The sequence below is a fragment of the Convolutriloba macropyga genome, chromosome 4 (assembly GCF_964194025.1).
Source record: "Convolutriloba macropyga chromosome 4, txConMacr16.3, whole genome shotgun sequence".
Lineage (NCBI taxonomy): Eukaryota > Metazoa > Xenacoelomorpha > Acoela > Convolutidae > Convolutriloba > Convolutriloba macropyga.
Window position 1 is genome coordinate 2627998 of NC_134471.1, and position 13223 is coordinate 2641220.

The window sequence follows — 13223 nt, forward strand, 5'->3', positions numbered from 1 at the left end:
TTGCTCAATTTCAATGTCACTTCTGTTGGCACTGATCCATCCATTTTCGTCCAGCAAGTCCTCCGCAGAAACTGTTTCAGCATCTAAATAGTGATTAACAATTTTTTCATAAGTTAGATTTTGACTTGATGGAAGTGTGCTAATATTCCTTAAAGGAGTATTTGCAGGACGACCGAAATGAGCTTCAAAAGGTGTTATCTTTGTTGTTTTCTGTTTAGTTAATCGTAAATCAGAGACTATTTGTTTTATTGCTTTAGCTGTGGAAAATGTATCTTTATTTTCGGCTTTCATGCAAGATAAACGTCTTTTAATTGTTTGGATCATTCGCTCCACCAATCCAATAGCTCTATGATCACCGACCGGAGCGTCGAGAAAGTCGATATTATTTTCGTTACAATAGTTTGTAACTTGTTTACCTACAAGACAAGTTGCTTGGTCTAAGCGTATTGTTCGCGGGATTCCATGAGTATATGCATAATCACGAAGAAATTTTACTACGTTTACCCCATTAGCATTGTCGAATATTCTAACGGTTGGATATTTTGAATAACGGTCAATACATGTTAAGAAATAAATGTCTTTATCTTTATCATTAATTATCGGACCCCCAAAATCAATCTGTATTTCTTCGTTTGGTTCTTGACAAGCTTTGTGTGGGTGCCATTTAGATTTTGGTATGATAGGTTTCAGATTCTTACCAATATCTGTACACGGGACGCAATCAGATGTTTTTGCAAAAATTTCCCTATGCATGTAGGGCCACCATGCATATTGAGAGAGAGAGATCATCCCCCAACTACCCGGGTGCGTCATGTGGATGGATTCGAGCACCGCCTCCTTAATAGAGTTTGGAATGGCCACGCGTTGATCAACACACAGACACCCAGATTTCACATGTAAGTCCCTCCAAAAGGAGTGGATGTATGTGCTCACTTCTTTACAACGGGCCTCATCATCCTGCAGTACACAATCGCGGATCTCTTTCAACACCGCGTCTTTGCTAGTGAGGACCGCCAGGAAAGATTTGGTGAAGAGCTGGTTGAGGTTATTTTCAAATACCTCTTCCCGGGAGAGCTCGATGTCATATTCCTCGGGTGATGATGATGCTTGGGTGTTGCTGGGTCCGGCTCTTGTAGATGAGATGGGGGTAGATTGGGTACGGAATGTCACTCTTTGGGTGTGTGGTGAAGTCGGTGGATTGTTTTGTGGTGCCTCTTTTGCTGACATTTTGATGTGAAGTATTTGCTGTGTGGAGCTAGCTATCAAATGGCAAGTAGAATTTTGCGACTGGATTCGCGATGCGAGTGTGGTATCAGATTTAAGCAATTGATTTGCACGGCAATTAATGTTAGAAATGAATTCAGAATTGTAATTGTTTACTTGTGCTCGAGGAATGAATGGATTAATTGAGGCATTTGAATTATGCGTGCTAATTTTAGCAGGTTTGCAAGAGTGGACGCGCGTCGGGTGTACTTGTTGCTTATAATTACTAGTTATGTGCCGCTTTTGGAAAGGAATTTTATTCGCGTGACTAAATAAAGATGTAATTGCGTCGCGGATACGGGAAATTGTTGCTACCATAAATTCCTCATCGTATTGATTGACACTTTTAGCGTTCTGATTTGGTTGTCGCGAAATATAATCAACCAAGCCCATTCTGGTACCAGGAATATGTTCGATGTTAAAATCAAATTGTAACAAACGGTCAATCCATCGTGTTAATCTACTGTTGTAGGATTTATTAGAGCGGTGTGATTTTAAGACTGAAAGAAGTGCTTTGTGATCTGTTAAAACTGTGAAGGTTTTCCCAAATAGATAATATTTAAAATATTCAATGGCCCAAACCACCCCAAGTAATTCGAGTTCATTTACACTATAGCGTTCTTCATTGCTATTAAGAAAACGAGATGCAAAAGCTATTGTTTTCCACCCTTCACAATCTAATTGTTCAAGCGCAGAGCCTAAGCCTTGGCGGGATGCATCGAATTTGATGCGCGTTTCCAGTGTTGGGTTAAAATGAGTATTTTCTGTAGCGTTTGCAATAACAGTTTTGATGTGTTCAAAATGTAATTGATGATTCTCATTCCAAATAAATTTTTCGTTTTTCTTTAATAAAGGTCGAAGAGGGTGGCATATTTTGGCAAGATTAGATATAAATTTGCTTAGATGGTGAACGCTACCTAAGAATGACCGTAATTGTTTCAATGTTTTTGGGGCTTTGATTTCCGCAATTGCCGCTGTTTTAGATTCGATAGGTTTAACACCACTTTGTGAGAATGTGAAGCCAAGCCAATTTATTTGATGTTTTGCGAAGTGGCATTTGCTTAAATTAATTCTAAGGTTATCCGCTTCAAGTTTTTGGAGACATTTGTATACGTATTTGAGGTGCGATTCCTGGGTGCCTTTGCTAACTACAATTATGTCATCCAGAAAACAGTATGTGTTAGTCAGCCCAACCAATGTGTAATCCATTGCCTTTTGAAACTCGGCCGGCATATCCGTAAGGCCATAAAATCCCGTTTTAAAACGATACGTACCTGTTGCTTCGCCGCAAATGATATTAAAATTACAATGACGTGCGGTATCCGGATGCAGCTTTAGTTGGCTATAGGCATATTTTAGATCGATTGTTGAAAAATAGACATTATCTCCCAGATTTGAATTATTAATATGTTGTGAAATTGAATCGATGAGACTATCTATATTTGGCATTTGATACTTGTTTTTGTGGATCGCTTTGTTTAATATTTTCGAATCAAGAGCTAATTTTACAGATTTGTCCTTTTTGACCGTAATTACAATGGGAGAAATGAAGTTTTTATCCGAACATTCTTGTAATTTTTCAATGTGTCCTTGTTCAGAAAGTTTCTTTAGCTCAGCGGATACTTTATCTAATAAGTTTATAGGAACACGGCGTCCTTTTTGGTGTCATGGAGTATAATGTTTGTGGAATTTTGAACGAACTGTATGTACTTTGGACTTACCAATTCTGGAGATTAGGTCGGGATAATCAATAGCAATCTGTTTTTTGATTGGGCAATATTCTTGATCTACCTGATTGATTGCTACATGACTACTTGATTTATGTATTGAAAGTCCAAGAGCTGGAAACAAATCTCTACCCAATAGAGAACGATGTCCATCCGCCACTACTTGAATTTCTATTGGATTCGCGTACCAATTGCTGCTTTGAATTGAAGTTTGGAGAATGCCCACCGTATGAATAGGTTCATTTGAAAATGTTTTCAATTGTTTAGGATTCGCTTCGCGTATCCACTTCGATTTTGGGTCATGGGAAATGATCGAGTTCGCCAAGGATTCATTTATTATTGTGCATACGCTGCCCGAATCCACCAAACATTTGTTGATGTATTGCCGAGAGTTACAGGAAGATTGGTTGCGTCCACCGAAGTTGCGGAATCTGTTGAAGATATTACTGCTACACAGTTATCTTCATCTGAAGAGTAGTTTGACTCCAAATCAGGATCAAAATTGGCCGAAATTTGATTGACGTCTTCAGTTTGATCGTTTTTTTCTACGTTATTGACCCGCGGCTTAGGTTTTGGGTACGAATTGGGATCTTTAGGTTTGCGACAAACCTTTGCGAAGTGGTTTTCAATACAACAGTTATTGCATCGTTTTCCCCGAGCGGGACATTTATTACGGTGATCGGAAGTCCAACTAGATCCACAGAAATGACAGGTTGTAGGCTTTTTCCGTGCTGTTGTATTCATATTGGAGAAAGGGGTAGCATTCGCGATACGCGTCCGTTGTACTTAGTTAACAGTTGACTGTGACTCGGTTTTGCTTACATTCATTTTTAGTTGGTTGAGCGTACCCATCTCGATATTAATTGCTATTGCCAATGCTTTTTCCGGGTCTACTGTTTCTTTAAGAAGTTCCTTTTGAATGTCTTCATTTTGCATATTCGCGATAAAGACGTCCCGGATGATAGTGTCTCCTTTATCTCCTAGATCAGTTTTCCGAAAGTTCTTTGAGATGTCCATAGAACTTCTCAATAGGTTCTCCCTTTTGCTGTTTTCGTGTGAGGAAGAGGTATCTATCGAAGGTTATATTATGGATCCGAATGAAAGTTAATTATCATTAATTATCGGACCCCCAAAATCAATCTGTATTTCTTCGTTTGGTTCTTGACAATCTTTGTGTGGGTGCCATTTAGATTTTGGTATGATAGGTTTCAGATTCTTACCAATATCTGTACACGGGACGCAATCAGATGTTTTTGCAAAAATTTCCCTATGCATGTAGGGCCACCATGCATATTGAGAGAGAGAGAGATCATCCCCCAACTACCCGGGTGCGTCATGTGGATGGATTCGAGCACCGCCTCCTTAATAGAGTTTGGAATGGCCACGCGTTGATCAACACACAGACACCCAGATTTCACATGTAAGTCCTTCCAAAAGGAGTGGATGTATGTGCTCACTTCTTTACAACGGGCCTCATCATCCTGCAGTACACAATCGCGGATCTCTTTCAACACCGCGTCTTTGCTAGTGAGGACCGCCAGGAAAGATTTGGTGAAGAGCTGGTTGAGGTTATTTTCAAATACCTCTTCCCGGGAGAGCTCGATGTCATATTCCTCGGGTGATGATGATGCTTGGGTGTTGCTGGGTGTTGCTTGGGTTTTGGGTACGAATTGGGATCTTTAGGTTTGCGACAAACCTTTGCGAAGTGGTTTTCAATACCACAGTTATTGCATCGTTTTCCCCGAGCGGGACATTTATTACGGTGATCGGAAGTCCAACTAGATCCACACAAATGACAGGTTGTAGGCTTTTTCCGTGCTGTTGTATTCATATTGGAGAAAGGGGTAGCATTCGCGATACGCGTCCGTTGTACTTAGTTAACAGTTGACTGTGACTCGGTTTTGCTTGCATTCATTTTTAGTTGGTTGAGCGTACCCATCTCGATATTAATTGCTATTGCCAATGCTTTTTCCGGGTCTACTGTTTCTTTAAGAAGTTCCTTTTGAATGTCTTCATTTTGCATATTCGCGATAAAGACGTCCCGGATGATAGTGTCTCCTTTATCTCCTAGATCAGTTTTCCGAAAGTTCTTTGAGATGTCCATAGAACTTCTCAATAGGTTCTCCCTTTTGCTGTTTTCGTGTGAGGAAGAGGTATCTATCGAAGGTTATATTATGGATCCGAATGAAAGTTAATTATCATTAATTATCGGACCCCCAAAATCAATCTGTATTTCTTCGTTTGGTTCTTGACAATCTTTGTGTGGGTGCCATTTAGATTTTGGTATGATAGGTTTCAGATTCTTACCAATATCTGTACACGGGACGCAATCAGATGTTTTTGCAAAAATTTCCCTATGCATGTAGGGCCACCATGCATATTGAGAGAGAGAGATCATCCCCCAACTACCCGGGTGCGTCATGTGGATGGATTCGAGCACCGCCTCCTTAATAGAGTTTGGAATGGCCACGCGTTGATCAACACACAGACACCCAGATTTCACATGTAAGTCCTTCCAAAAGGAGTGGATGTATGTGCTCACTTCTTTACAACGGGCCTCATCATCCTGCAGTACACAATCGCGGATCTCTTTCAACACCGCGTCTTTGCTAGTGAGGACCGCCAGGAAAGATTTGGTGAAGAGCTGGTTGAGGTTATTTTCAAATACCTCTTCCCGGGAGAGCTCGATGTCATATTCCTCGGGTGATGATGATGCTTGGGTGTTGCTGGGTGTTGCTTGGGTTTTGGGTACGAATTGGGATCTTTAGGTTTGCGACAAACCTTTGCGAAGTGGTTTTCAATACCACAGTTATTGCATCGTTTTCCCCGAGCGGGACATTTATTACGGTGATCGGAAGTCCAACTAGTTCCACACAAATGACAGGTTGTAGGCTTTTTCCGTGCTGTTGTATTCATATTGGAGAAAGGGGTAGCATTCGCGATACGCGTCCGTTGTACTTAGTTAACAGTTGACTGTGACTCGGTTTTGCTTGCATTCATTTTTAGTTGGTTGAGCGTACCCATCTCGATATTAATTGCTATTGCCAATGCTTTTTCCGGGTCTACTGTTTCTTTAAGAAGTTCCTTTTGAATGTCTTCATTTTGCATATTCGCGATAAAGACGTCCCGGATGATAGTGTCTCCTTTATCTCCTAGATCAGTTTTCCGAAAGTTCTTTGAGATGTCCATAGAACTTCTCAATAGGTTCTCCCTTTTGCTGTTTTCGTGTGAGGAAGAGGTATCTATCGAAGGTTATATTATGGATCCGAATGAAAGTTGTATTTAGAACATCCCAAAGATCTTTCGTTGAGATTGTTTTGAGGTTGATGGTTGAATTCTTTGAGTTAAATACGCGCCGCCCTTCCATGCCTAACCTCAAGTACATCAAAGAAGATGCTTTTCGATCACATAACTTCCACGGTTTGTCACCGCAGAGTATGCCGACTGTAATGACACGTTAACATTGATTTGTCCACGCTGTTTTTGCCTGCTCATTGCGGGTACGTCGATCTCGCTCTGATTGTGCCGTCGGGTTGTCAACTGCGTCCTCATATGCTGGTTCAGGAGGTAAGAGAACATGTTCTGGAGGGTCCACCAAGAGAAGGTCCACTTCAATTCCCTCTCGGGCGAGGATTGCGAGTTTCAATTGTATTCTCCAAAACTCCCAGCGAATTGGGGGTTCTAGTGTCGCCTTTTCCCAAAAGGGTTGAATTCCAAGTGGGGATTTGCCGCTGTCCTTTGTCGCTGACTGCGCCATGTTATATCTTATCTTATTGAATAGTTTAGGATTCGCGTTGCGAATACTTTGTCTCAAGAATGTATTAGCAAGTGCAGGGCGAATACACAACTGATTGTGTATTAAGAATTCTGATTATTGGAAACGCGGCGCGGATCCACTGCTAAGTTTAACTTAGGATTATGAAGAGCGTTTGCAGAGTAACTTGAATTCAGATTGACTAAATGAAATTATGATTACTAATAATAAACTAGCATGAACAAAATATGAAATAATTTAGTAGACTAACGGGAATATTAATATAGGTGAATAAATAGAAGTCATAACTTTTAGTTATAAAACACATGATATAATTATAGATATAGAGGGTAAATAATTTAGTACACATAAAGGTTTCGAAATATATTTAGGTATCCATACGTATCACATTTCCCTCGTGACAAAAAAAATTTAATGTATTTACAATTTTTAGAATCAACACAAAACATGAAATTGAATGGGATGAACATAACTGAACTCAAAATGTAGAGGTACTACTATTGTTAAATAATTGTGTAAGCGTAAAGCGAATACGCGTCAAATTCTCAACATGTAAACTGAATACATTATACTGAATAATTTAAATGCACACACAGAAATAAATGGATTCGCAGGGCGAATACTGAAAGAAATTAAAGACTAACAATTGAAGATGAACTGTAATAAATTAAAAGTAAAATTAACATTAAATTTGGATCAGAGGGGCGGGAACAAGACTAAATAAATGATTGTAGTTTAAGACAGTTTTGCTGAGTTTTTGGACTTAAATTTCATTCTCTGCATCCCAAACCGACATTTCCCGTTCTCGCTCATATTCAAAATATCTAACTCTGGGGTCCGGTGGTGAAACTTGCCCCAATTGTAAGTCGGGTCGGGGTGGTGACGGAATTCTTGATTGTTCGGCCGTTTGAAAAAGAGCTACCACCGAATCTGTCTGTTTGGATCTTTTCTTCTCTTTTCGATATATATTTGGATCTTTTCTTCTCTTTTCGATATATATTTAGGTATCCATACGTATCACAACCTTAAAGAGGTACGATGAGGAATAAAAATACTGCAAAACACCAACCTTTGCGCCCTACTAAACAGATGAAATTTTGGTGTTTTCGAAAAGTTAGAGCCTTATGTTAGGAAATAGAAGTCAATGCTGTCAAAAAACAGAAGTGAGAAAAATTCTTTTGCAGCTTCACGCAAAAGTAGACATTCAAGGGTGCTGGAAAATTAAAGACAAGCAGGACTACAACAGTTGGTGCTAAACATGATGGATATCGATTAAAACTCGATATCGACTAATTAGAAAACTCACAAATCTCTCTCACCTGCATTAGCTGTAGCGCTGGCTGAGATAGAGATCTTCTTGTTTGAGAACGTTGTGCTCTTCACATTGGCTGTACTAAGTGGGTTCACTAATGGCTGTCCCAGTGCCTTTAAATACTCCGCGTGCATTGCTGCAATGTGGAGATAACACATAGCTGCCTAAACAGCAATTAATTCATAACTACAAAACAAAACAAAATTAGGAGCTATCCCCAAAAGTGACTTCTTTTCGCAATATGCTTATTAAACAAATTTTTAATTTTATTCATCCGATACTGCTCGGATTTCTCTACGCTAAGAGCGTTAAGAGGATTGCTCTAAGTTTCCTTATGTGGTAATAATCAATCTTAACTCAAAGTGTATTAAGTAGTGTATATATCTGATATGTCCCGATTTCTCACCCGTATATATTCAAACCCCCTATCAGTTCACCTAGATTCGTTCAACCCTCTATCATTTTACCTCGATTTTAACCCTTTATAAAATCGGTACTATCAACATGGTACTGTAATCATTCGGTCATGCTCCGGCGGCCCGCTCGTACTATCGAAAACAAATATAGAATTAAATTATCCCCCTAATAATGAGAAAACATGCGAAGCGAAACGTTTGCCAATGTCCGATTTGGGCCAAAAAGTTAACTAATCTAATTCAAATGAATTTTCTGTCAATTCAGAAGCTACAACGCTACGAAAGGAAGCAACTTAAATCTCAACCTCCGAGTGGTATCCACTACTGGAGTGAATCTTAGCCATACTCTCTAGCCACGTCTGTCTGAGTGCGGGAGTGCCAGCGTATGAGTCTGCCAGACTGTGTTGGAGGTGGATTAACATCTCTGGCTCCTCCGCGTGCTCCTTCATCTGACTGGTTGCTATCAGCACCTTCCGGATAGTCTTAGTGACCTCATTCACCATTCCAGGCAGCTTCGTGTGAGTCATGCCTACGAGAAACAATTTACTCATTAATCTATTTTTGCCATGACTAGCCAGCGTGCATAGTACTTTCGAACTTCCTAAATGATTGAGCAACGAAGAACACGTAACCGTATAGCCAAGATTTTATGTAGGAAAAACATTTTCCACAAATTAAGTGAAAGAAAAACAACTAGCGTTGGACGAATTGCTCTCAAACAAATGACGAGGGGTTCGCTTTGTAGTACATAGCTGAAATTTAAGGAAGATGGGGTAAGCTGACTTTCATACCAAGGACGTACACAAAGAGCCTTCCAAATTTCGTAGAGAGCCGCACAAGGCGTTAATTCCTCAGGCTTTACAAATTTATCCTGATTTCGAGGAAAATTTAACTAGCCAGACTGAAAATCGCGTAAACGGTCAACACGACGGGATCCAAATAATTTCAGCAAAACTTTTTGAGAGCAATTTTACAATAGTAATTAGAACAAAGAAAAAGTAAGTTCACAGCAAAATGGAAATTAATGTTAGAACATTGAAAACTTTTAGTCAATGTTAGAACATTGTTAGAACATTGAAATCAACTCAAACTCATTTTTTCGCCCGATTATAGTTGTTTTCCCAATAATCACAGGCAATTCGGATCTGCAGTAAGCATGTATGAAAACTTAGAAATATTTCAATTTCTCTGGAATCAAAATTATTTTCAAGCAAACAATTTGAGAGCAACATAAAAGTACCTCTGTCGCTTGCAGATAGGTTGTTAAGGAGGGCGAGTGAGTCTTGGAACCGGGGACTGGTAGTGCCTGCAGCCACGTCTCCCACCAACTGAGATACCGCCACTATTGACTGCAGGTGGACACGAGTGCAATTCTGACGACCTAATCAACAAATGCTGTTAAAAGGCCATTTCATTTAAGTTAAATTATCACTATTTGTTCTGGTTCATAATTCTTGTTGCTACTCGTGTTTGTTTTTTTAGTCTTTTATTCAACTTTATGTTGCATTGATGAGAACATCTCCTTCAACTTAGACTAAATTCAACATTACTTAATTCATAAAAGCTAGCCACCCCATATGGACAGCAAACTTGTACAAACAAGGATTATGAGAAGAATAAATAGTGATTAATTAGCTTGATTCGAATTCAGCGTTTACCAACAAAGGTCACAGATGTATTTCATGTATTTTTCTATCAAATTTGTCTGTACTTACATACCGATTGAAAGTGTCCTGCGACTCACTTGAGATGACCTATCAATCACTCTGTCAAGCCGCATATGTTAATGTAGGGCGGGTTATCTTCAACGCAGATATTTCTACGTTGCTTTATAAGCCCATAACCGTAGCTTAGAACATAGCTGGCAGATTGCCGGACAATGGCCGCCAAATAGACTTTTGAGGTCCCCTAGCTCAAACTCGCTAACAAAAAAGAATCAGAATAAGAGAAAAATTTATCACTATTTTTTCTGGTTCATAATTCTTGTTGCTACTCGTGTTTGTTTTTAGTCTTTTATTCAACTTTAAGTTGCATTGACGAGGCGAACATCTCCTTCAACTTAGACTAAATTCAACATTACTTAATTCATAAAAGCTAGCCACCCCATAGGGACAGCAAAAACTTGTACAAACAAGGATTATGAGCAAATATAAATAGAGATTAATTAGCTTGATTCGAAATCAGCGCTTACCAACAAAGGACACAGATGTATTTCATGTATTTTTCAATCAATTTTGTCTGTACTTACATACCGCTTGAAAGTGTCCAGCGACTCACTTGAGATGACCTATCGATCACTCTGTCAAGCCGCATATGTTAATGTGGCGCGGGTTATCTTCAACGCAGATATTTCTACGTTGCTTTATAAGCCCATAACCGTAGCTTAGAACATAGCTGGCAGATTGCCGTACAATGGCCGCGAAATAGACTTTTGAGGTCCCCTAGCTCAAACTCGCTAACAAAAAAATCAGAATAAGAGTTTCCGATTTCAAATTTTCGAACACTAATTTCTTTCCAGTAACATAGGCCAATGAAAAACGTTGCTGAAAATCTTGATAAGTTCAGTTGAGAAATCAAAAACTAGACTAAGAGGGATATCACTAAAGTCGGATCAATGACTAACATTGTGATAGGCAAAAAATTAAACGGCAATTACAAAAAATGCAGAGGAAAGGAGAAACAGCCAATGAAAAATCGAAATCCGTTTAAATTTTCGGCAAAAAAAATGGTCAACAACTTGCGCAACAATTCAACAATTATTCAAAGCCCTTTTAAATGCAGTTTCGTTTTTTTCAGTGATTATCCACACAACTTATGGGAAATTGAACAAAACGTAAAAAACACGAACCCAAAATAAACAAAAGCTCGTTTAATAAATTACTATATTGAAGTATCATAAGGCCAATAAATTCAATCATTCTTCCTGATAACCACACCAATAGAACATTTAAAAGAAGCAATTAAGTTTTAAAAACGTTACAAAAAAGTACAAAAAACGATCAAAAGTCAAAAACCAAATAGATACATCAAAAGACCGAAGCCTGACTTAATTTAACAAATAGATACATCACAAGACCAAATAGATACATCAAATAGATACATCAAAATACCAAATAGATACATCAAAAGACCGAAGCCTGACTTAATTTAACAAATTTTCTTTAATACTATCAACCTATTACTGATGAGAATTAAATCAAAATTGATCCAAAGTCACCCTAAACACCCCCCCTGTAGACTGTCACAAATGGAATACCAAATGACAAACATACCCGGCAGATTGCAGGAAAAATGCCACCATTGATTCCTATAACCCGATTGCGATTCAAAAAACAAGAAAAAAATGAAGATTGAATCTTGTACGGAAAACAAAATTGTTAAAGTTCGACTTTTTTATTTCATTTTGTAATTCTAAGTTAATCCTGTTTCAATTTTGAAACAGGAGTTGAGTTCAGCTGTTGACACCTGTGAATGAGAGAGAAACTTAGATAACGCAAAAGTCAAGGGCATAAAAGATCGAAAAGTCAAAACAGTCAAGCAAAACTTTTGCATATAAAAGACCAACACGTCTAGAAAAACTGCTTCAAACTGCGTTCCAGAGCAATTAATAATGTAAAATATTGACCATTATACATAACTATAGGGCAATTCGGAGTAAGACAAAATACATGCTTTAAAATAAAAGCCATAAGTTTTCGACTTGAAATATGATGAATAATAAATCTTCTAATTGCCTTGAAATATTAGAAGAAACTGCTTCCATTCTATAAAGAAGCGAAGTTCTTCATTTCCTTAGAGCGGCTTGCAGCAGGCGAAATGCGGAAACGAATGTTTGCTGCACCATACAGATAGTAATAGATATAAAACCTAGCTCGAGGTGCGATGAATTGTAACATAACCAATTAACTTCTTACGAATTGCTCCCAAACGATTGAGAGTAACTAAATATAGTTAGCAGATTGACAGAAAATAACCCACGCTGATATATGATTGACGCTAGGATTCAAACCAGCAAAAATAAAAAGGAAAATCAACTACCTAGTTTTAAACATAGCCGGCAGATTGCCGGAAAATAGCCGCGATAGACGTTTGTGGCCTAGCATGAATTGAAACATTTAAAGGAATCAGATTGACAGACCGATCACCAGCTTTTTAATAGACCACTAGACTTTTTGGTTTCGATTCGGACTGTCATTTTTGTGACACATTTGCTCTACAAGGAAAAAGCCCTAATGGAGCTTTTTAAAAATTAATATTCGATATTAAACTCAGACTCTATTACTAGGAAGTAGGGCATATATGTTTGGCACTACTTGGATGCACACTACTGGCCTTTAACTAGTAAATGTTCATTAAATTAGATCATTAATCGAGTTCAGAAGTCATTTTTTAGTGAGGTAAGTCACGCAATTGACCTAAAAGCAGAAATGACGTCACGAACACAAATTTTAACTGCAAAGCAGTAGAAGTCACTGAAGTCATTGAACATAGCCGGTAGATTGCCGGAATATCTGCGAAAGAATAGACCTGCGTGCCATATAAGAGATAGAAACAGATACAGATCTAAATTGAAAAAAAAATCGACGCCACTCAAAAAAACTAGGTAAAAAACATTCAGCGATACATTAATAAAGCTTCTTACAATTCATTCCACACAGCCTCTTATTAGGGACCTTTACTGCACATATGAGTTCCTTTGACCTTAAACAAATTCAAATTAAACTTAAGTT

At 38.5% G+C, this 13223-nt stretch overlaps 1 protein-coding gene across 4 annotated transcripts in view; it reads right to left on the minus strand.

The window, feature by feature from the left end:
• The window catches only part of LOC142337411 (dedicator of cytokinesis protein 11-like), a 320003-nt gene that overhangs the window by 55550 nt on the left and 251230 nt on the right, over nucleotides 1-13223 (minus strand). For all 4 annotated transcript variants that reach the window (XM_075386591.1, XM_075386592.1, XM_075386590.1 and 1 more), the window contains 3 exons: nucleotides 9734-9874; nucleotides 8799-9022; nucleotides 8085-8241 (listed from right to left, as the gene is read on the minus strand). In XM_075386591.1, coding sequence (XP_075242706.1) covers nucleotides 8085-8241; nucleotides 8799-9022; nucleotides 9734-9874 — 522 coding nt within the window. The remainder of the gene's footprint in view (nucleotides 1-8084; nucleotides 8242-8798; nucleotides 9023-9733; nucleotides 9875-13223) is intronic.